Source organism: Pelophylax lessonae, assembly GCF_965119305.1.
Source record: "Pelophylax lessonae genome assembly, chromosome: 6".
Lineage (NCBI taxonomy): Eukaryota > Metazoa > Chordata > Amphibia > Anura > Ranidae > Pelophylax > Pelophylax lessonae.
Genome location: NC_138773.1, coordinates 37,339,280 through 37,365,054, shown reverse-complemented (window position 1 = coordinate 37,365,054; position 25,775 = coordinate 37,339,280). Strand labels below are relative to the sequence as shown.

At 43.1% G+C, this 25,775-nt stretch overlaps 1 protein-coding gene across 1 annotated transcript in view; it reads left to right on the top strand.

The window, feature by feature from the left end:
• LOC309558532 (uncharacterized protein) overlaps positions 1–1,614 on the top strand; it is a gene marked incomplete at its 3' end in the record, with an annotated part of 180,905 nt that extends 179,291 nt beyond the window's left edge. The window contains exon 9 of the mRNA XM_082261612.1: positions 1,541–1,614. Within this exon, the coding sequence (XP_082117738.1) occupies positions 1,541–1,614 (74 nt within the window). The remainder of the gene's footprint in view (positions 1–1,540) is intronic.
• Between the last annotated feature and the right edge of the window lie 24,161 nt (positions 1,615–25,775).

Here is a 25,775-nt window from a genome sequence, read left to right as displayed (position 1 = left end):
ATATAAAGTTTATGTATAGCCAGAACTTTTTTGTTTTGGATAGTGTTGGGGAAGGATCACAACCCCTGTCAAGTTTGTATTGTGAAAATATTCTGAAAATATTCACCTTCACTATTTGTACTGGTGACCAGTGACCTAGGTAGAAAATGATGATAAATTAAAACATTTGCAGTTGTCATCAGAGTGAGAGTTGAGGGGAGAACTGTAAGGCTAAATGTACACGGGACGTTTGCAAAACTCCTTTGAATGCTGGAATTTAACAGCTATGTAAACGACGTTTAAAACGTCTGTTGTGTCGCGTTTGCATGCCGCGTTTAGTGGCGTTTAGCGGGCGTTTGCGCTCAGATCTGTTTTTAGAGGTCAAAAAATCATTCCCCTTTTAAACAGTAAAAACGCAAGCGCTAAAAGCGGGTGACCGCGTTTGGTCGCGTTTGGTCTCGTTTGGCGTTTGAAACACCAGTAAACACGCGTTCTGAACATCCTGAACGCAAATAATTGCTTTCCAAAAAAACGACACTGAACTCAACTGCCTCTAAATGACTGTAAACGACTCAGTGTACACGGACAGATAAGATAACATAGAGGAGGGTTCAGGGGCTGCTGAAAGAAACGCCCAACTGCTCCTAAACGTCTGTTTATCAGCAGCAGTGTACATGAGGCCTAAGAGCTAATTTCAGGTCACTTTGTAGAAATGTCCTTTCACTTTCCGTTGTGTTTCAGAGACAGGAAGTGAAAAAAGAATCCCCCAACTAGACACAAACACCGAACAAAACAGAGGTTTGAAATATCCCCTACAAAAAGTTTTGGCTATGCATACACAGGGCTTTTTTTCAGCAGGAATGCGGGAGAACGCAGTTCCGGCACCTCCAGGACTGAATGTATGTAATGGCAAGGGGTGCTGGAGGTGTGCTGCAGGGTCTGTTGATGCTGGTTGCTGGGGATCTATTGTCACTGGAGGGAATCTATTATTGCAAGGGGGGTCTATTGCTGGGGAGATCTGTTGTTGCTAAGGGTGGGTCTTATGTTGCTGGGGGGTCAGTCATTTCTGGGAGGGATCTACTGTTGAGGAAGAGGTCTATTGTGGCTTCCGGGGGTCTATTGTTGCTGAGGAAGGGGGTGGTATTTTCTTCTAGGTGGTCCATTGTTGCTGGGGGGGGATCTATTCTTCCAGAGGGTCTGCTGATGCTGGCTGTGAGGAGATCTGTTGCTGCTGCTAGGGTGGGGGGTGTTTTGTTGTGAGTGGTCCAATGTTGCTGGCTGCAGGGGATCTATTCTACTGCTTTTCTTGTTATCAGTAACAAGCTCAATACAAATTAGTTAGTACCACAACTGTGGTCTTCGGAGGTGGGTAATGGGTGGAACCAAGGAACGGTGCTCGGAGGTGGGTAGGGGCGGAGTCAAGGGGTGACTTGAAAAGGGGGAGTTCCGGCACCTATTCTCTGAGAAAAAAAAGCCCTGTGCATACACATTAAATCATTGACTTTTAAAAAGGTCACATATACATTTAATAATTTCATATTCATTTTTCTTGTAACTACAGGATACACATTTAAAGATGTCACAGAAGAACATTTAAAGGTAGAGACTGCCCTGGCAGAAGAATATAGCTTTTAAGTAGGAGTTCAGGATGAAGGTAAGATGGTAACTTTTTATTGCATTTTGAATAGAGACTTGTTGCTGTTATAAAAAAAAAAAAAAAAACAATGTTTTTTAGTTGAGGTCCTATTTTTGGCCAAATCCTATTAGTAATTTTATGCGCACCTTCAGCTTTAATTTTTCCAAGACAACACTAGAAACAAATGTGTAGCACTACCCCTGTAAGGGCTGCTAAGTGATGCTTGTCCTTTGGAACTGCCCTGACCTTGCAAACATTTTAACCCTCCTGATTAGAGATGGGAAGGCCTGGAAAACAAGGAAAAATTGGGGAAAAAACATTATTTTTTCGAATAGATACATTTTTATATTGTCAGCTCCATCTAGTGGTCACAACATAGTACAGCTTTTTGAAATAACTCATATTGCATTTTCACCATAGATGGAGCTGACGGACGATATATAGGAATTCGTCTATTGGAAAAAATACAGGGAGATTTTTACCAGCTTGCACACATGCTTCTGACGTTCAGTCAAAAAATGTTTTAGAAATAGATTGATTGGCTCAAAATTATTCTGGATGGTCTTGGACAGAAAAACTGATTGTATTAAAGTAGATAATTCGATGGAATGGTTAGGTTTATGGGGCATCGACCTATTTTTTTTTTTTTTTTGTGATCCTACATTCATATTTACGGTTGAACAGTAAATTCATCAACAAGACAGTCATATATAAAATCATTTTGTGCACGATCACCATTATTGTGTCAGATATATTATTTTTCTCATTATAAGTTAATTTAGGGATAATATAAGGAATGATGTTTATGAATGTGTTCTTTACATTACAGGAGAAAAATGCAGACCGCAGCAGTGATGCAGAAGAACGTGAAGAGTTCAAAGAAAAAGATAAACTTTTCGAAAACTTAATTATAGAAGTTTTGCAAATTTAAAAAAAAATGCCCCCTGTAGAATTTCTGTTGTGCAAGTCGGACCGATTAGTTAAAATTACTTCTTCCTTTTTTGTTTTATAAACAGAGGCTTAACTAGATTTGACAAGCCCCCCGCATTATAGGGGGGACACCGCCTAATCCAAATTCCCATTCTTCTACAGAGACCTTCCAATCTACAGCATACAACAATAACAGGTCTCCAAAACATAACTATGTATAAAAAGTTTGCTGAACGAATGTGAAACACACCCGCACATCTCCAACGAAACTTGCCCTATTCTGTGTAATATAATTATCTCATATGACTGTATGCACCATCTAGTGGCCATAACAAATTTTTCTTATTGTGATAAATTAAAGAAATAATGTATTATGGCTACTAGATGGCGCTTACAATCATAGGATATATGAGGGTTCTTCAAAAAGTTTCCATACTTTTGTATATCCACTGGCTGACCAGGCCTTTTCTGGAACTTTTTGTTTACAAGTTTAACCCCTTCCCGACCCCTGCTGCCTTTTTACTGCGGCAGTGCGGCCCCCCCTGCACAAACCAACGTAGACCTACGTCGGTCGTGCGCCTGCAGCCCGCCGCCCCCACTCAGCAGCGGGGAAGCCGATGCGTGTTTCAGGTGGCTCTGATTGCCTCCTGACAACTGCGATCACTCCCTGCTGAGAGAGAAGGATGGTCAGTTGTTGTAATCACAGCTGACCGTTCTTCTCCCTGGAAGGATCACAGAGCTCCTGTGATCCTTCTACTGTATAAAGGATCACATGTCTCTATGGTCATTTCACAAGCCACGCCCCCCACAGTTAGAATCACTCGCCTAGGCTCCCATTTAACCCCTTGGTCACCCACAGTGTTAACCCCTTCCCTGCCAGTGTCATTATTACAGTAACAGTGCATATTTTTAGCACTGATTACTGTAGTAATGTCACTGGTCCCCCTAAAAGTGTCAAAAATGTCAGTTAGGGGTCCGATCTGTCCGCCACAATGTTGTAGTCCCGCTAAAAATCGCAGATCTCCGCCATTACTAGTAAAAAAAAGACAATAAAAATGACATAAATCTTTCCCGTAGTTAGTAGACGCAATAACTTTTGCGCAAACCAATCAAAATACACTTTTTGGGATTTATTTTTATTTTTTTATATACCAAAAATATGTAGCAGAAAATAAATTGGCCTAAAATGGTAAAAAATTTAGATTTTTACATTTTTTTTTTTTTTTGAGAATGTCATATAGCAGAATGCTATATTTTTTTTGTTTATAGCACACAAAAAAAATCGCACAGGTGATCAAATACTACCAAAAGAAAGCTCTATTTGTGGAGAAAAAAGGACATCAATTTTATTTGGGTACAGCGTCGCACGACTGCGCAATTGTCCGTTAAAGTAATGCAGTGCCGAATCGAAAAATATGGCCTGGTCATTAAGGGGGAAAATCTTCCGGTCCAGAAGTGGTTAAATTCATATTTTTTGCTAGAAAATTACTTAGAACCCCCAAAACATTATATTTTTTTTTTTAGCAAAGAGCCTAGAGAATAAAATGGCAATCGTCTTTCAAACGCAATTTAAAAAAAAAAAAAAGCAAAGCACTAAAGTTAGCCTAATTTTTTGGTATAATGTGAAAGATGATGTTATGCCGAGTAAATAGATACCTAACATGCATAGTTGCCAACATTTGAAAAAAATTTCCAGGGACACTTTGCAGCACAGCTATCAATTACTTACCACACCCACTTCCCCGAAGCTCCGCCTACTCCACATAATTAATCTCCGCCTACTTATCAGATTATAGGGTCTACTTCATAAAGAGAGAATTACAGGAAATTGAAAACTTAAGGCCAAAGTAGCAGAGTTGGAATAATTCTCCCATTCAGCTGCACTACTTCTGCCTAAAGTTTAAAATTCTCATCACAATTCCCTGCAATTCTAAAGTGTGAAATGTGCTCAGGTGTGACCGTACAAAAAATGTAATATTTTATTTAGATTTACATATTCCATTTTTTGTATGGGCACACCTGAGCACATTTCACACTTTATTCACCTGTCTTTGAATTCAGCCCTCTGTAGGGTGATAATTTTCATTTACATAAAACAATGTAGCATCCTTTCCTTCCTAACACATTACCCAGTCCATACCAGTATAGATCCTAACACATTACCCAGTCCATACCAGTATAGATCCTAACACATTCCCCAGCCCATACCAGTATAGATCCTAACACATTACCCAGTCCATACCAGTATAGATCCTAACACATTACCCAGTCCATACCAGTATAGATCCTAACACATTCCCCAGCCCATACCAGTATAGATCCTAACACACTACCCAGCCCATACCAGTATAGATCCTAACACATTACCCAGTCCATACCAGTATAGATCCTAACACACTACCCAGCCCATACCAGTATAGATCTTAACACATTACCCAGCCCATACCAGTATAGATCCTAACACATTACCCAGTCCATACCAGTATAGATCCTAACACATTACCCAGTCCATACCATCCTAACACATTACAGAGTCCATACCAGTATAGTCCATACCAGTATAGATCCTAACACATTACCCAGTCCATATTATCCTAACACATACCAAGTCCATACCAGTATAGATATCCAGCATGAGATTTTTCCCATTGAGGATTGAGGTCTGTTTTCATTTTTTTGAGCAATATATATATATATATATATGTGTATATGCGCACACACATACACATACACGGATATGTACACACATTTATCTAGAGCTAGGAATCTATATATATGTATCAATTAACAGGTGTATAAATTATATCTATAAAAAAACATTATTGATAGTAGTAATTAATGGAGTGTGAGGCCTCCAGCTTGTCGGAAGGTGCTCTGCCTCCCCCTGCTGGCGGATTTTGGAAAGTGCACCATGCTGACACCCTGCCTTCAGTGACACGTTAAATTTGCGACAGGCGGGAAGAGTGAGCGGGCACAGAGAGAGAGACAACCTGCTGCCAGAACTACAACTCCTAGCTGGGGTGAGAGCGACACTGTGTGGCACAAAATTAATTGTGATTGTGATTTACATTCTCCCTGATTAACAGGGACACTGTAATATACCCGGGACAGGCTCCTATTTGCCGGGATTGTCCCGGGAAAAACGGGACAGTTGGCAGGTATGAACATGTCATGCTTTAAAATTGCGCATGTATGAAAAAACAAAGGACAGAGCGCACAACCGCCCTAGCATAACACAGTTTTATTGAATTAAAACAAAGCCATAAAATATTACTCACAAGCGTATGTGAAAGTCATGTAGAGCAGATCACTTCCTGGTGTTCCCTAGGCAAATTCTCTCCTCTAGGTCCCACCAGCTAGCCTCCTTCTTCAGGTCTTAAAATTGCGCATGCTCCTGGAATGGCGACAAACTACAGTATATAAAAATCTCCATAGACGACGCTTTAAACATTTTTACAGGTTACCAGTTTAGAGTTACAGAGGAGGTCTAGCACTAAAATTATTGCTCTCACTCTGATGATTGCTGTGATCCCTCACATATGTCTGAACACTGTTTACATATGTGGGCGCAACTTACGTATGTGTTCGCTTCTGCATGGGAGCACAGAGAGATGGGGCACTTTAATTTTTTTTTTTTTCTGATTTATTTTACTTCTTTTTTTTTTACACTATCCATCTTTTTTAATCACTTTTATTCCTATTACAAGGAATGTAAACATCTCTTGTAATAGAAATTAGGATGGTAGGTCCTCTTTATTGAGAGATCTGGGGTCAAAAAGACCCAAATCTCTCATTTAGCCTTAAAAGATCCCCAATCACATCAGAAGTCCCACCTTCACATCACAAGTCCCACCTTCACATCACAAATCCCTCTTTCAAATCAGAGGCCTTCCCTTTACATCAGAGTCCCCTTTACATCAGAGTCCCCTCTTCACATCAGAGGTCTCCCAATCACATCAGAGCCCCCCATGCATGTCACGGGAAAGTTTCTGCTGTAATTAGTCGCTGTAATAAGTTCAGAGGTCTTCTATCAGTATACAGTAGCTGAATAGGATGAACATGTGAATAGGAGACTAGAACGCCACCTACTGGCTGGATAGAGGAATGCATAGTATTCATTTTCAATATTTTATATTTGGTTTTAATAAATGTTTTTTTAGACCTTTCCTAAAAAATAATGAAAGAATAAGTTCTAAAACCATATACACTGCCTTTTGGGGCTCAAATTCAATGTATGAGCCCACTCTCAGCTATGCATTCTACCTCCTAATGCATAACACTTGTTTCTGGGTTTGGGGATTGGGCCAGGTTTATTTTTTATGACTTATGATGACTTAAAAACTGCAACAAAGCGGCACTTTGAAATCCACAACAACTGATTGTAAATGGGGCCCCTTAGTACAGGCAGGGCCAGAATTACAATTAAAGAGTGGGAATATTTTTAAGCTGTTATGCCTCTATAATTTTCAGTTCTCTGAGCAACCATGTCATACTTCTATCCATGTCCTCTCTGCTGTATCAGCGTCCCCTCCGCTGCTTTTCTGTAAAAAGTGTGACACCATTTATCTGAGCCTCCGAGTATTTCTTGCTTTATTTCTGCCTTCTGAAGTGAGCTGATAGTGCCAGCTGTACATCTTTATGGGATGGATTTGTAAAACATTTAAATAGCTATTCATTCTGAGAAACTGAACTTTAGTACATTTGTTCTGTGCAAATGGGGGCAAAAAATGACTCCTACTAGGCTTTTTTCTCTTCGGGTCTAATGTTTTTATCCATAAAAAAAAAGTTAAACAGAAAAAAAAAATTATGCAATGCGGTCACTAGATGGAGCTAAAGATCACTGTAAATAATAATCTATTATGGCCAGGGGCCATAATGGAGTATTTTCCTGGATCAGTCTACTCTTATGAATGAAAGGAGATGTATAGCCATAGCTCATTTGGCTGTAAATCTCCTATGGATCACAGTTCGTTCTGCACTCCTGTGACCTGTTTTCAGCAGAGAGCAGTCTGAAGTCCGCTCTCTGCTGAAGTCGGTCCAGGCACCACGTCATCACAACAATGGAAGTCAGGATCCGTCAGGTGCCTGGACTGATACCCGGCTCAGCCTCCCAGTGAGTTGCTGAGAGCCTGAGCCGGCCACTCCCTGCCCCTCCACAGCCCAGCGCTCCAATGAGCGAGGGAGAAGGGGGAGCTGTAACTGACAGTCAGCAGCTCTCTGCTTGGGGAGCTGTCAGAACCGAGCGATCGGCGGTGTTCGATCGCTCGGTTATCAGTGCAGAGGCGCCGGGGGACAGATGCAGCATTCACCTAGGTAAGTACAAATGGGGGGAAAAGCCAAACCCCATACTTCTCTTTGAGGAACATTCAACCTGAAGAGATAATAGCCTAAAACAATCCAATTTTGCCCCTATTTGCACACAATAAATGTACAAGCAGCTTAATAGAACCAATAGCCCTACAGATTTCTTTATAAATAGATGTATTTGTACTACTGTGAATACTACGTATTACATTGCTTATTGTACTAAATAGAATGTTTTTTCAGCAAAAGAAAAAAAAAACATATTGTATGAATTATATTATTGTGTATTTATGTATAATATCATTATTAAACAGAAGGGATTGGCAGATAATAGTGTAGTGACATTGGTTTCATGCTGTTTAATATTAAAGTGGAACTCCAGACAAGGTGTTTTAGTACAGTATAATGGAAATAATTTGCGTGCCCAAGAATCTACCATTCTGTTTAGCCTTGTGATTTATGACCACTTTTGTCATGCTGCAATGTTTAGTTCCACACGTTGTCACTTCCCCAGCCCTAGCTTTCTTATTGCTAGCGTGGCCACCCTGTGCACTTTTCTTGCCTAAGCCCACCCAAAGCCATGGAGAAAGGGGCTGCCTGCCATTGTGCCTTATCAAATGATTCATGTATAGTTGCTTGCTACATCTCAAATTGACAGGCTTAGGCATGTCTACGGTGAGCCTGATTTCAAATTTCAGCTGGAGCACGGGGGTGATGGAAATTTGAAAAGGACACTAAAAGTAAACCTGTCAGTCATTTTTTACATTTTAGGTGCAAAAGCAAGCATGACAAAGCTCTCAACCTGTTCCTGTTGGTCCACCATGGCCCCTTTAACTGGGTCTTAAGATGGGAGTTTATGGTTACATGAACAGGAGTGCCTCCTAATGGCTTCCAATAATAAATAATGGCTGGGAGCTGTTAATAACAGCTTGTTCACTGTGCTGGGATGATAAGTATGACAGTACTCACTGTCCCTGGGAATGAAAGACAGACAATATGCTAATATCATCAGCTCAACCACCTGTCTTCCAGACATCGTTGAATATGCTAATGTACTCACCTGTTATCTACAATAGGTTCTGTATTTACACCTATTGTTTGTGTATTGTATTGCAGGAGCTCGAGAACGGCCGTCTGCTACTTAATTGGCTCAGGTTGATTGAATCACTATTAGTTGCTGAGTGGAAATATACTGTTTGTGTTGGTTGTTCTTTAGATATGTTAATTCTGTTTCTGTATACAATTTCATCTGCACAGGATAATGTAATCAGGCAACCCCTGACCTGTGTGTAGTAATTTGATCAGGAGGGGGATGTGTTCATGTGTGTATAAATTGAGTGGTAAACTGTTCAATAAAGCAGAAGGTTCCTAAACTTGTACAAGCTAAGTTGTTGGCTAGCTTTGTTTGGGGGCGGCTAGGATTTGATATCTATGTTCATGACTGCGAGGAAGCCATATACTGACGGAAGACAACAAGTACAGTGTGGGTCGGCGGTTCCGTTACACTTAATTTCTGACATTTCCTCTTCTGAATCTCCTCCTCTGAAGCTCCATCCACCACCAGACTTCTGTCCAATTAGATCTTTTCTGTGGTTTACTAGGGCAGGTTTATTTGACATGGGGTCAACGGATGGGTATGACTTGGATCCAGAGGGTGGGGATAGACCAGTAAAACCAGGATCAGAGGGGCACACAGCTTTCCTGGCCCATTAAAGTAAGACCAGGCTTTAAGTCTTAAATGGTGATAGGTTCCTTTTAATGATATTTTAATTATTTTTTACAATTGATGATTTCTGAAATAATAAATGGGTATAACATTTTTTTTTAAATTCTTACATGTAAGAAAGACTGTGATATCATAATTTATTTTTTGTTATCCTTTATGTCTCTAAAATTGTTTATTGTAAAAAAAAAATACATGAGCAGAGGGAATCTGTGCGGATCTAGAGATATGGATACAGATCTCTGAGACATCATTCCCACCTCTGATCTTGTCCACCATTGTGGGTTCCATCTTCTTCTGGTACATTGCCCATAATATAAATAGCTGAAATCTCCCAGCGTCAGCCCTACGCTAAAACTTTTATCTGGGGAGTATTTATGGTCCATCAGGTTAATGTTTGACTACCGGTAATTATGTTCCCCCTTTCCCTCTCTTGGATGAAATGGAATCAACGTTGATTATTGGCATATCTTTGTTCCTTGCTTAGTCACTGTATTATTCATTACATCTCCCTGACTTATATTATAGCTTTGAAAATCAAATGTTGATGGACACTTTTTGTACGTATGGTTAAGTTCTATTCCTTTTTTGTGTGTCTTGTCACCTGTATAATATGGAAACTGCCTTCTTTTCCTAAATAAAAGTTTGAAAAAACTAAAATCCAGCAGGGATGGTGGGAACTCTTCATAATGGGCACATCAGGTGTACAAACTCGGGAACTCAGCACAGAGATGATGGGAAACCCTCATAATGGGTGCAACAGGTGAACAGAGTCACAAACTAAGTGCAGGGATGGTGAGAACCCCTCATAATGGGCATGGCAGGTGTACAGAGCCGGGAACTCAGTGCAGGGATGATGGGAACCCCTCGTAATTGGCACAGCAGGTGTACAGAGCCAGGAACCCCCTATAATGAGCACAGCAGGTGCACAGACCTAAGAACTCAGTGCAGGGATGGTGGAAACTCCTCATATTGGGCACAGAAGGTGTACAGACCTGGGAACTCAGCACAGGGATGGTCGGAACTCCTCATAATGAGCACTGCAGGGGTACAGACCTAGGAGCTAAGTACAGGGATTGTGGGAACCCCTCATAATGGGCATAGCAGGTGTGAAGAGTAAAACCCAGGATCTCAGCACAGGGATGGTGTTGTAATGCCTACCCCTGAAGGAGCTTCCGATGTTTGGGTCCCTGCATTCTGGATGTTAACAACCCTTCCATTAGTGCCATACCCTTTGACACACCAAGACTCAAGAGGGGATATTTATTTGAACAACACACCCAACAACTCAATAAAGGAATGGCAATCACAGTGAACAATGTCAAATATCCATTTGGTATAACCATAAATAACTGAAGGACCAAACATCTCTGCCCCTGAAATCTAAAACCAGAGAGGTCCTAACTAAGGGGTGGTACTGGAAACTAAAGGTCTGTTATTCTCTCTAAACCTCTCCCACCTACCAGTGTATTTGTAATTATTGGGGCCCAATGTTCCGGCATTAGAGTGCTCAGATTTGAGTGAATCCCACAATACCAAGCATAAGTACACAAACTGTATTCTAAAGAGAGCCGTCACTGTCCCATTAAGAAGAAGACAGAAAGTTGTGGCCAACCACCAAAGGATTTGAGGTTATTCTCCTGCTCTGATGAAGTCAGTGGCAACTCAGGACCCGGGAAAGATGATCTCTCACAGGACTGGTGATGTCAGCAGCGACTCAGGACCTGACAGTGGTGATCTCTCACAGCGGTGACCTCTGGGTGGACATGGCAGCAGAGCCTCTTTTTTGACACAGCACCCATTTCGGATGGTCACCTCTCATTGTCCCCCATGCAACTGTCCCAAACCCCAGGTTTCCTTTTCCTTATGCTCCAGCTTAGTGGTATCCTGGAGTCTGAAGTCCTATCCAGTCTATAGCTTGATAAAAGAAGTCTACAGGGACTACATTTCCCAAAGTCCCAGGCATTTCCCAGCAATGCTTTGTCCTTCCAGACTGTACAGTAGCCAATCAGTGTCCTCTTGTGTCCTGAAGAGGTGGGCAGGCTCTCCTCCCACTCACAATATCTGCAGATGCATATAAAAATTGTGTAGCGATCAGGCCAATCATTTTGGTGATTATACCTACATGACCATCACCAGTTGTGTTTGCCAACATAGCTAGAACCATTCATACAAAAAGTACCCCGTATAGAGATGGGCAGAAGGAGCTATAATGCTGGCAAAGAAAGAATCTAGGCAGAGGGATATGGTAAGGAACAGTGGCGGCTGGTGCATTGGGGGCGCAGAGGCGCTGCCCCCCTATCAATGCGTCCAGCCCCCTAATCTACATGCAGGGTGCCGGATGCATGGATTCCAATGGGGTTTTTTTTTTTTTTTTGAAGCACGAGATTAGAGCCAGAGGCTCTAATAGGCTTCAAAAAAGGGTGGGCTCGGGGAGCAGAACACTGTGCCCCAAGCCCACTCAGTTGTGTGACAATAGCGAATGAATATTCGCTTTTGCCACACTGATTCTCCTCCTGGCCAATCAGGAAGCGGATCCTGAGACCCCTTTCCCAATTGGCCAAAAGGAAAAGCCATGCTATTGGCCAAGGAGCGGAGGAAGAGGAGGCAATAGACTAAGGGGGAAGAAGCCGACACCGCCGCTGCCTGCCCAGGGTGAGTGAACCGGCGACCGAGGGGGGGGGGCAGTGCGGGCTGGAGCTGGTGGGGGACTGGCAACCGGGGGAGGGACAGTGCGGGCTGGAGCTGGTATGGTCGGGGGGGGGTATGGTGTGGTCCATCTGCCGCCCCCCCCAGCCCATGGAGCACCAGCCGCCACTGGTAAGGAATATAAAAAATGACTTTATTAGATGATGACAAGGTACATAAAAGCCTGGTAGGGAATACACGATAAATGAACCTATGCCATAAACAATAACCAACAAAAAACAGAAGACAAGACAAACAACGTGAATACAGGTATGAGCAACCTGCCAGACGCCAGGTGCCTCTTCCCACGGCATACAACAGGTGGCTGGCAGGGAAAAAGAGAATTTTGGTGGAAGGGGGGATTTGCTAGAGAGGGATTTGCTAGGGAAACTATTTTTTGCTAGAACGGGAGAGGGTTTGTGCTAGAGGGAGGGATATTTTAGTGGGAGGAGGGATATGGGGGGAGTTGGTGCTGGGAGGGTGAATGGGGGAGGGGAGATTTGTGCTATAAGGGGAAGAGGATTTTTGCTAGCTGGGGGAGAGGGTTTGTACTAGAAGGGAGAGAGGGTTTGCGGTAGGAGGGAGAGGATTTGTGCTAGAAGGGGGAGAGGACTTGTGCTAGAGGGTGTAATGTTCTGGTACCTTTGGGTACCCTAATTACTCTTTCATAAGTGTATGCGCCCCACCATTCTCTTTTGGTAAGGTGCGCATACACCTTTAAGACTGATGCTGTCATCACTGAGCGCCGGACTGGATGGCTATTTAGATCGCCGGCTCTCACTCACATGTGTTCGTTCAAACTGCTTTGTGCCTTGATGCTAACCTGTCTTGAAGCTCTCATGCTTGCAAGCATACCTCGCTGTCGGAACCACGCTGCGCTGATCCCTGTATCCCGCTACCGGATCATCCGCTCTTGCCGAACCTCTCCTCTGCTACATTGCTATTAGTGATAAGTACCCCACAGGGGAAACCTCTATAACCTTCATACTAAAGCTTACACTATCTAGCTCTGCATACTAAGGACTATTACTACATCTGCATTATCTAAGATTGCTAGCTCTTGAGCCTACTACCACCTGTTCTTGCACTGGGTTGATATCTCTTGTATGTCCACCTACTACTCTGTCATCTGCTACCATACATGATTGCTAAACCTATCTGCATCCCATCTGCTACTATCTTACTTTCAAGAACATTTCCTTTCAAGTGTCTGTCATCTACCATCTCTACCCAACCTGTCTCTTCAGCCTATCATCACTGTGTTACTATATACATAAGTCACTCTAGGAAACATCTTATTGAGTGTGTGTATTTACTTGCTGAATTGAGATCATCCACACATGATGAGTCATTGGGAGTTGGGATTGGTGTCTCAGCGTTTCTCTACATGACTACTGAAGTGGAATATTTCTGCAGCTGAAAATCCACATCATACATGAAACGCAGGAGCGTTACAGATTGAACGAACCACAAATGGATTCAGCAGAAATAACCACTCAGATGACACAATTAAAACAGCAAGTAACTGCGTTAATACACGCACTTGCTGAATTAAAAGAAGACAATCAGGCTCTGTCGCAGCAGGTAATTAGACTGACACAACTTACCACTGCTCAGTCCCCTGAACCCAAAATAAATCCTCCTTTGGTATTTACAGGCGATCGCAAAAAATTTCGCGAATTTAAAAACGCATGTGAGTTACTTTTCTTGCTAAAACCCCGTACCTACCTTACTGATCACATTAAGGTTTGTACTATTATTTCTTACCTAACAGGCGATCCTCGGGCCTGGGCAGACTCTCTTTTTGAGAAAAGCGACCAGCTTCTCAACTCCTATGCCTTGTTCCTAGCAGAACTCACTAGCCTATATGATGATCCCAATAGGCAGAGTACTGCCGATCTTCAATTAAGATCCTTGAAACAAGGTGGGAGACCTGTAGAAGACTTTGTCGCAGAATTCAAGAGATGGACCCTTGATTCAGAATGGAATGATGCATCTCTGAAAACCCAATTTAGGCTTGGCCTATAAGAGGCCGTTAAGGACGAGCTCGCCCGAGCGGATCTGCCAAAAACCCTGGATGCATTGATACAACTCAGTATCACCATAGATAGAAGACTACGAGAAAGAAAGGCTGAGAAAATGGGAATGCCATTATCCAGTTCTTCTCGGATTTCGGCCGTTGACCCCGTTCCTATGGAGGTAGGAACCATACGCCCACCTCTATCAACTATGGAAAGAGCCAAAAGACTATCTGGTAATCTCTGCTTGTACTGTGCATCCCCGGATCACAAGATAAACGTCTGTCCCCTAGTCTACAAAAAGAAGGGTGAGTGTTCACATGTCCTCCTAGGGGGATTGACAACTTCAATTACTAACCCTTACCTTTCTGTTTGCTTAACATTACAGTGGGACCAGAACAGGATTACTACTAAGGCCATGATTGACACAGGATCTTGTGGAAATTATATTGACATACGTTTTGCTGCTTTAAATAAAGTTCCTATTATTTCTAAACTTAAACCTGTCTCAGTGAGTCTTATTAACGGTGTTCCTTTATCCTCTGGTCCGATCACTGATCAGACACAGGCACTCCTAGTCACTACTAACGGGTCTCATATGGAGACCACTACCTTCGATCTAATACCTTCAACCCACTTTCCCATTGTGTTGGGACTTCCCTGGTTGCACACACATCAACCAACCATAGATTGGAAGGAACGGACCCTGGCCTTCCTCTCTTGCTATTGCGAGGGTACGTGTAACCTCCCATCTTCCGGGAAGATCCTGTCTGTGGTGACAGATGAGATTGCACCACTATGTTATCAGGATCTCTCTGAGGTTTTTCTTGAGAAAAATGCTCAAGCACTACCTCCCCATCGAGACTATGATTGTAGCATTGATCTACTCCCAAATAGCAAATTGCCGTTCGGTCATGTTTATCCTCTTTCACAGGATGAACTTTCCCATCTCAAAGACTATTTGGATGAGAATTTGAAGAAAGGTTTTATTAGACCTTCCACTTCTTCCACAGCAGCAGGATTCTTTTTTGTCCGCAATAAGGACTCAAGTCTCAGGCCTATCATCGACTATAGGCAATTGAATGCTATTACAATAAAAGATCGCTATCCTCTACCGCTTATCCCTGAGCTCATTGAGCAGGTGCGTGGAGCTACCTATTTTTCAAAATTGGACCTGAAAGGAGCATACAATCTCATTCGAATCCGTGATGGACACGAGTGGAAGACTGCATTCAGAACCAGATATAGATTGTTCGAATATCTTGTAATGCCATTCGGGCTATGCAACGCCCCTGCAGTTTTTCAACGATTTATAAACAATATTTTCAGAGACTTACTAGATGTCTGTGTTGTGGTATATCTGGACGATATACTTATATATTCACGATCCCTGTCTGAACACATAAGACATGTAAGACTAGTATTATCGAGATTGCTTGCACACAACCTTTATGTGAAACTGAAAAAATGCTTGTTTCATAAAGAAGAGGTACTGTTTCTAGGCTACATCATATCCAAAACAGGAATCGAGATGGACATGAGTAAGATATCCTGCATTCAGGATTGGCCTACACCAACCACACGCAAGGCGCTACAGCGATTCCTGGGATTTTCGAATTTCTACAGGAAGTTCATCAGAAACTTCTCTGCCATTGTGAGACCCCTCACACAGCTCACTAGCATTAAAAAAACATTCAAATGGTCAGATGAAGCAAATAAAGCTTTTCACCTGTTAAAGACAAGGTTTACTTCTGCTCCCATACTACGCCATCCAGACCCATCCCTCCAATACATTCTGGAAGTAGATGCGTCAAACATGGCAGTAGGAGCAATACTCTCCCAACGACCAACTCACACTTCATCACTTCATCCAGTCGCCTTTTTTTCTAAATCCCTAAGCAGTCCAGAGATAAATTACCCCGTGGGTGAAAAGGAACTGCTTGCTATAAAATTGGCTCTGGAGAATTGGCGACATCTACTCGAAGGCACCCAATTACCAATACTTATATACACGGACCATAAAAATCTCCAATATCTTCAGACTAACAAAACTCTCTCTCACTGACAGGTACGATGGTCACTATTCTTTCTAAGGTTTAACTTCCTAGTGTCCTACACACCTGCAGATAAGAACAAAAAGGCAGATGCACTATCACAACTAACTGAAGAAAACTACTTCGAAATCCCTTCCGTTCCTATAATACCTCACAAACGCATTATTGGAGTTGTCCGTTCCTTGAAGGAAGAGGTTTTGCATGGTATAAGTTTGGATTCACCCCCACCACAACTAAATACTGATGCAGAAGGCTTCCTCTACTACAACGACAAACTTTACATACCACCTACCATACGCACCAAGATCTTGGAATTATCGCATGATGTGCCTATGGCAGGACATATGGGTATGACAAAGACTCTTAATCTGATTACCAGGCAATTCTGGTGGCCTGACATGAAAACATCTATACAAAAATTCGTCTCTTCATGCAATGTCTGTGCCAGGTCCAAAATTGACACTACGAGACCATCCGGTCTACTATGCAGTCTACCAATACCCCAAACTCCATGGGAAGTTGTGTCCTTGGACTTTATAGTGGAATTGCCTCCTTCCAAAGGATTTAATACCATCTTAGTGTCAGTGGACCATCTGACAAAAATGGCACATTTCATTGCTATTCGCAGACTACCTTCGTCCAAACAAACGGCAGAACTCCTGATGAAACATGTGTTTAAGTTACATGGTATCCCAAAAACTCTTCTGTCTGACCGTGGATCACAATTTATTTCCAAGTTCTGGCAAGAACTATGTCACATACTACGGATCGAGCGGAAGCTCACTTCTCCTTACCATCCGCAGACCAACGGACAGACTGAAAGAGTCAACCAATGCATCGAGCAATATTTACGTTGTTACACTTCTTACCAACAGGATGATTGGGTGGATCTTCTCCCTCTGGCAGAATTTGCCTACAACAACGCAACCCACAGTACGACCAAGCAGAGTCCGTTCTACTTGAACTATGGGTTTCATCCCTCTATTCTTCCACCACGCATCCTTCCTTCAAATAACCCAGTAGCCTCAGACTATCTTACCCAAATAAAGGACTCTCTGGGTTTGCTTAATACTACCATTGCACACGCTCATAGTCAACAAAAGAAGTACTATGATCTTCGCAGAAGACCTTCTCCTCAGTACGCTATCGGGGACCTCGTTTGGCTCTCAACAAAAAATTTAAGACTGAAAATCCCTAGCAAAAAGCTTGGACCTCTGTTCTTGGGACCTTTCCCAATCAAGAAACTTATTGGAAAAGCTGCAGTACAGCTTACATTGCCAATAGACCTCAAAATACATCCCATTTTCCATGTGTCGCTACTGAAGCCCCATGTTCCTGACCAAGGAATAAGGCCTACTATCCCACCTCCTCCTCCTGTACAAGTTGAAGGTGGAGAAGAATATGAGATAAAAGAGATTCTGGATTCTCGTATCCACAGAGGAAGACTTCAGTACTTGGTTCGATGGAAGAACTATGGGCCCCAAGACGACACCTGTCTAAACACCTCTGACATACATGCCTCTAGATTAATCCGCAATTTTCATGCGAAGTACCCAGACAAACCAGCTCCAGAGGCCTTCAGGAGCTGGCCTTAAGGGGGGGGTACTGTAATGTTCTGGTACCTTTGGGTACCCTAATTACTCTTTCATAAGTGTATGCGCCCCACCATTCTCTTTTGGTAAGGTGCGCATACACCTTTAAGACTGATGCTGTCATCACTGAGCGCCGGACTGGATGGCTATTTAGATCGCCGGCTCTCACTCACATGTGTTCGCTCAAACTACTTTGTGCCTTGATGCTAGCCTGTCTTGAAGCTCTCATGCTTGCAAGCATACCTCGCTGTCGGAACCACGCTGCGCTGATCCCTGTATCCCGCTACCGGATCATCCGCTCTTGCCGAACCTCTCCTCTGCTACATTGCTATTAGTGATAAGTACCCCACAGGGGAAACCTCTATAACCTTCATACTAAAGCTTACACTATCTAGCTCTGCATACTAAGGACTATTACTACATCTGCATTATCTAAGATTGCTAGCTCTTGAGCCTACTACCACCTGTTCTTGCACTGGGTTGATCTCTCTTGTATGTCCACCTGCTACTCTGTCATCTGCTACCATACATGATTGCTAAACCTATCTGCATCCCATCTGCTACTATCTTACTTTCAAGAACATTTCCTTTCAAGTGTCTGTCATCTACCATCTCTACCCAACCTGTCTCTTCAGCCTATCATCACTGTGTTACTATATACATAAGTCACTCTAGGAAACATCTTATTGAGTGTGTGTATTTACTTGCTGAATTGAGATCATCCACACATGATGAGTCATTGGGAGTTGGGATTGGTGTCTCAGCGTTTCTCTACATGACTACTGAAGTGGAATATTTCTGCAGCTGAAAATCCACATCATACATGAAACGCAGGAGCGTTACAGAGGGAGGGAAAGGACTTGTGCTAGAGGGAGGGAGAGTATTTGTACTAGAGGGGGGAGTTAGAGGATTTGTACTGGAAGAGGGGGAGAGGATTTATGTTAGAAGGATGGAGAGGATTTGTGCTAGAAGGGGGGGAGGATTTGTGCTAGAGGGAAGGAGAGGGTTTGTGCAGGGGGAGTTAGAGGATTTGTGCTGGTAAGGGGGGGAAGGATTTGTGCTGGCAGGAGGAGGTTGGAAGGAAATATTTGTGCTAGGATGGGGGCATTGGGGGAGAGGATTTGTTCTGGGAAGAGAGATTGGGGGAAGGAGGTTTTGTGCTGGGGGGAATTAGGAGGGGAAAAATACTTGTTTTGGGATTGCAAGGGGGGGGGTGATTGTGCTGGGAGAGGGGAATTTGAGGGTGTGGAGGAGGATGTTTGCTGGCAGGGGAAGGAGGGAGAGGATGTATACTGGGGTGGGAGCATTTGTGCTGTAAGAAGGGAGAGAATGTGTGCTAAAAGAGGGGAGAGGATTTGTTCTGGAAGGGGGAGATGATTTGTGCTGGCAGGAGATTGGGGGAGATGTTTCTGGGATGAAGGATTGGCTTAAGAGGATTGGTGTTGGGGGGGATCTGGAGGGGCATAGGATTTGTACCAATGGGGTGATTTGGGTACAGGGGGAGGAATTTGTGTTAGAAGAAGTGAAAGGCGGATTTGTGTTTGGTGTGGGCGTGATTTGTGCTGGGGGGTTAGGGAATTGTGTTGGGAGGGGTAAATGCGCAGATTAGTGCTGGATGTTTTTGGGAGGAGAGAGAGTGGGGATTTTTGATAAAAGGTTAAAGTGGGGGAGATTGTTTGTGGGGAGATTATTGCTTGCGGATTCCCTGATGACAGCAGAATTTAAACAAAAGAACTGCCAGTATTAATCAAAAATATATAAAAAAAAGTGGGGTTCCTCCCCAATTTTGAGGGGAGCCCCATGCCAAATTTAGAAGAAAATGTTTTTTCTCTGAGTTTTATAGTGTGCCCCCCCCCCCCCGAAAACCCAAACCAGACTCCTATCTGAGCATGCAGCCTGGCAGGCCAGCAAAGGGGGGACAAGTGAGCTACCCCCGAACCATACTGGGCCACATGCCCTCAACATAGGGGGCTGCTCTGGGGGAGGGGGGGGGGAATCCATCCCCAAAGCACCTTTTCCCCCTCTGTTGATGAGGACAAGAGCCTCTTCATCACAACCCTGGCCCAGTGGTTGTGGGGATGCAGGGGGGTGACTTATAGGAATCTGGATCCCAACCAGATCCTGGCCCCCATATGAATGGGTATGGAGTACATAGTACCCTTACTCATTTACCAAAAAAAATGTGCACAGTTAAATAATAAAAACACACAGTTTATGACAAGTCCTTTTTTTTTATTCAATTTATTTTTATTAAATTTTCATTGATAGGAAAAAAGGTACGAAAATAGAAAAATAAGTTAAAGACAAAAGGGGAGAATACAAAAATCCTTCAGTATCCATATTTCCTCATCCTTAAACATAACATGTATAAAGTCTAGTCATATGTATTCCTATACATGCCTATATGTCTTTCCTCCCTGTCTTATATAAATACTAATATAATTTTTTTTCTTAAAAATGTATTGGTCTCCCTTAAAAAACAAAACAAAAAGGACAACATAAGAGGCATATCCAAATAGGTGGCTTATTTCACTTCACCTCCTTAATCAATTTCACAGATTCAAAGCTTCACATTAGGGTCCTAAATCATCTGTTTCCATATCTATATACAGTATATATAATCCAGGGGGTCAACCTTAGACAAAGGACCTCCTATGTATCCTGTTGTTGTGCAACTCTATTGCCCATTCCTCAATCCTTGGGAAATGGTATCAGAGTATGAGGGATTCGTTGGGGATCGGTATCAGAGCTCTGGCTGCATCAAGAATGAACTTGAGTAATGACTTCTTAAATGAGGAAATTGTACCAAGGATTACTGAAAGCAATACTGTCATGAGTGTCCACTCATAATCAATTGATACTACCTGTGCTACTTTGTCCCAAAACTGCTAAATTAGAGGGCAGCTCCACCAGATGTGTGGAAGTGTGCCAACCTTGAAGTCCTTTAACAAAACCCCCTAAAAAATATGTAGCACCCCCTAGCCATGCTAGAGTAGGATGTTTTGTGTTAGTGTAGGTACATTTTCAGGCTTGGCTGGCAGCCAAGCCTGTGTGTTTTTTTCTGGGTCGGGTGAGTGACTGTCGGGTGAGGTAGGCTGGATGACTCAGCAGCAGCTTCTCTGGTGAACTCCTCCCTGCTTTCTGGAAACTTGGAGAAGGTTCCAGAAGCAATTAGGAGGAGTCCAGGAGGAGCTAGCTGAAGTATTCTGAGAGACCTGACCAATCCCCAACAAAAGGGTTGGCATGGGGCAGGCCCCCTCAAATACTCAGTCAGTCCAGCAGGGGCAGTGTGGAGTTTGATTAGAAGATGGAGATGGAGGGTTAGGCTGTCGGGGCCTAGCTCCCTACTATGTCATAAAGAGGGGCGGAAGTGACCCCTCTTTTTGACACATGGAGGGATCATGACCAGCAGGCACAGGAGCAAGGAGAGGACGGCAGGAGGACACTGCTGGGCAAGTCTCCAGGGAGGAAGGCAGCCATGTGGGCTGGTGAGTGTTGCAATCAGAAGACTGAGAGGGATGCCTGAAGGGACTGGGTGCAAGCAGTCTGGGATGGATGCAGAGTCAGTCTGGGAGACCTGTGGAGAAGTAGCCAGGAGGGCTAGTGAAAGGGGCAGCTGCAGCCAGGTGGGTTGGCACTGCCTGAAGAGGTGGTACTGGGATCAGTAGCCACAGAAGAGGGATAACTAGCAGCAAAGACCTCTCTTTTTGCTACACCAAGAAGGGGCCTGTGGTCCCTGCCTGCAAAGGGCATCTGCTATGGTCTGAATACGCTCTGGTCAGACCATCCTCAAAGTGCTAGCTGGTCCTGGGAGTTGTAGTTCTACAAGCAAGTTTGTGCTGAAGGTAGAAGAGTGTGTATATACCCAATGTATATAGGTTGTGTCCCTGAAGAGTTCTACTGATCAAGTGGGCATCCTATAATAGCCCTTCCCATCCAAGCTCAATTCCCCTGAATAAAAACAATAAAAAACAAAGCTGCGAGGACTGCTTCTTGTCTCAGGAATGATTAAGAAATTCATGTGCCTGGCTGTGCAGGGTGGGAGATAACCAACATTCACCAGCGGCTACATATGCACTTATCATACTCTCTCCTAACAGGTAAAAATCCTCAACACCGTGGAGTTTATGTATAAAACGCTCACTGTACGGATGTGACAAACACCCATACAATCAGATGCTGTATTTTCTCCAATACATGTACTTCCTATATAATCGGCACCATCTAGTGGCCATAATGTATTTTTACTCATTAGGGTCTGATGCTGTGACAATATAGGAATTAATCATATTGGAGAAAATACAGTGATTTGTGAGGAATTCTCAGGCCTCTCCAACTTTCAGTTTAAATTAGCTAAATACATTTGAAGTGCATCAAAACAAAAGGTGCGCAAAGTCTTACAGTTTGTTACTTTGAAATATCATAGTCAAGGCTTTATGCAAGTTTGCAGTAAGGAAGGACCCTTGCTCTCTGCATGGAAGCAGTGATCTCCCTGCAGAAGTTTAACATGCCCTCGATTACATCAGAGCCAAAACTCACCAATCAGCAGAGAACATAAGTGCAGATCTATAGGTCAGACTGAGTAGGGGGCGTTTCAGACCTCAGCAATACGACCACTGATCCCCGCAAAGAGTAAGGGTCACACTCTGTAACTGCTGATAGGGTAGAGGCTTGTCTATTCGAGAAGTGCTTGCTTTAGGAAAAAAGTGAACTGTGAGTCTTTGAACATCTTTTTATTAAAATGAACCTGGAATGTATGGTAATAAGCTGATTTAAACGAAGGGTTCATCTGAGTTTAATTAGTCTAAATAACAAATTCTCCCTTTAGATACATTTTTTGCTACTGAAACACAAGCAACTCCCCTGCTTCCAAAGATCCCCCTGACTGTATTGCATGCAATATTTATGATTTAGCCACAGTTAAAAAAATACAATTTGGTGCAGGCTGCGGAGTAATGGGATGAATAAGCTGTACCTAAAATTGCACATATTATGGTAGTCTAATTGTGCTGTCCTACTATCCCTTAGCTGACAGCCAGTTTATCTCCCTGTGGCTCGGGGTGGGATTTCAGTGCCATTAGCGGTAACCGCTAGGGAGCATCGCTGGATCATGTAAGAGGGTACATACCTTGTCCCCGATGTGTCCCTGCAGCATACGGCAGCCGGATCTTCCGCCCGATGCTGTTAACCCCCGGCTTCCGTCTCCTGCGACGTGACGCTCGCGGGGAGGGGGGGGGGGGTGCTGGAACCATCGGCAAATTCAAATAGTAAAAACACACTGATTTCATTACAAAATAAATCGACATTAGTTTGCCTACCAGTGCACTTTCCTGCAGTTTTACTGTACTATAATACATACACACATTATATATATATATATATATATATATATATATATATACACACATATACATACATACATACATATAAACACACATACACACTTTAATTTATTATATTATAATTTATGATTTTATGTTTCAAACTTTATCATACCCGAGATGTTATAAAGAAGAACGCACAGTAAAAAAAAAATCATATGTAAATAGTTGGTTTGGGCTGCTCATTCTTAAGAATTACATGCAAGATAATTGTACCGCTTTCAGCACCCAAAATCGGAAAGAATCATACCGCCAGGGAGGTTAACAAAACAGACAGAAATAGCGTTGTGTTTTATTACAAAACTGAATTTACTTCTATCAATAGTTCTGTAAACTGCAATACAATCAGAGAGACTTAGAATTACAATTATGTATTACATGTGGCACTTTGCTAATAAGCACAACATTAAACATTACTATGCAGAAAGCTTATATTAAAATGATATATCAAACACACAACAGTTCAGTCCAAGTGTAAAATGAACTTTGGGAAATAATAAATAGACTTACAGGCATTTGTGTATCTAGGGGCAAATATGGAGATCTTCACTTGTCTGCATCAGAACTAAAATGGCTTCTGTCTCTAAGGTAAAATCGTTATGTGGCAATCAAGGTGAAAACTTTATGTTGTTCAAAAAGAAACTTTATTAACAAGGCAAGCCTTTCTGTTTCTTCCTGTGAGGAACTGAACTGCAATTGCAACAGGCAACCACCAGGTGTCCTCAAAATGAAAATCCTATAGAATGGCTATAATAGACAGCACACTAACCATCTGCATTCCATTAAAATACGCTGCTCAAAACACATCAGATCTCATGCTGGATATCTACATTGATATGGGCTGGGTAATGTGTTGGGATCTATACTGGTATGGACTGGGTAATGTGTTGGGATCTATACTGGTATGGACTGGGTAATGTGTTAGGATCTATACTGATATGGACTGGGTAATGTGTTAGGATCTATACTGGTATGGACTGGGTAATGTGTTAGGATCTACACTGGTATGGACTGGGTAATGTGTTAGGATCTATACTGGTATGGACTGGGTAATGTGTCAGGAAGGAAAATTATCAGAAAATGATCACCCTACAGAGGGCTAAATTCAAAAACACCACGAAAATCAAAGTGAAAAAATGATGCAGCAGGCTAGTTCATTTTGCTGAAATTTCATTGCAGCAACTCAAAATTGTCCTCAGTAATTTGTATGGTCCCCATATGCTTGTATGCATGCCTGACAACGTCGGGGCATACTCCTAATGAGAGGACGGATGGTGTCCTGGGGTATTTCCTCCCAGATCTGGACCAGGGCATCACTGAGCTCCTGAACAGACTGAGGTGCAACCTGACGGCATTGGATGGACCAAAACATAATGTCCCAGAGGTGTTCTATTGGATTTAGGTCAGGGGAGTGTGGGGGCCATTCAATGGTATCAATTCCTTCATCTTCCAGGAACTGGCTGCATACTCTCACCATATGGGGATGGGCATTGTCATGCACTAGGAGGAAGCCAGGACCCACTGCACCAGTGCAGGGTCTGACAATGGGTCCAAGGATTTCATCCCAATACCTAATGGCAGTCAGGGTGCCATTGTCTAGCCACTAGAGGTCTGTGCGTCCCTCCATGGATTTGCCTCCCCAGACCATCCCTGATCCAACACCAAACCGCTCATGCTGAACGATGTTACAGGCAGCATAATAATCTCCATGGCTTCTCCAGACCCTTTCACGTCTGTCACATGGGCTCAGGGTGAACCTGCACTCATCTGTGAAAAGCACAGAGCACCAGTGGTAGACCTGACAACTCTGGTGTTAAATGGCAAATGCCAATCGAGCTCCATGGTGTCGGGCAGTGAGAGCCCTCATGCCACCCTCATGAAGTCTGTTTCTGATTGTTTGGTTAGAGACATTCACACCAGAGACCTGCTGGAGGTCATTTCATAGGGCTCTGGCAGTGCTCATCCTGTTCCTCCTTCCACAAAGGAGCCGATACCGGTCCTGCTGATGGGTTAAGGACTTTCTATGGCCCTGTCCAGCTTTCCTATAGTACCTGCCTGTCTCCTGGAATCTCCTTCATGCTCTTGACACTGTGCTGGGAGACACAGCAAACCTTCTGGCAATGGCACGTATTGATGAGCCATCCTGGAGGAGTTGGAATGCCTGTGAAACCTCTATAGGGTCCAGGTGTCGCCTTATGCTACCAGTAGTGACACTGACCCTAGCCAAATGCAAAACTAGTGAAAATCAGTCAGAAAAGCTGAGTAGGGAAAAAACGTCAGTGACCTCCACCTGTAAAACCATTCTGTTTTGGAGGTTGGCTCATTGTTGCCCATCCAGTGCACCTGTTGTTAATTTAATTAACACCGAAGCAGCTGAAACTGATTAACAACCCCCTCTGCTACTTAACTGATCAGATCAATATCCCAGGAGTTTAATCGACTTGATGCTATACTCTGATTGAAAAGTGTT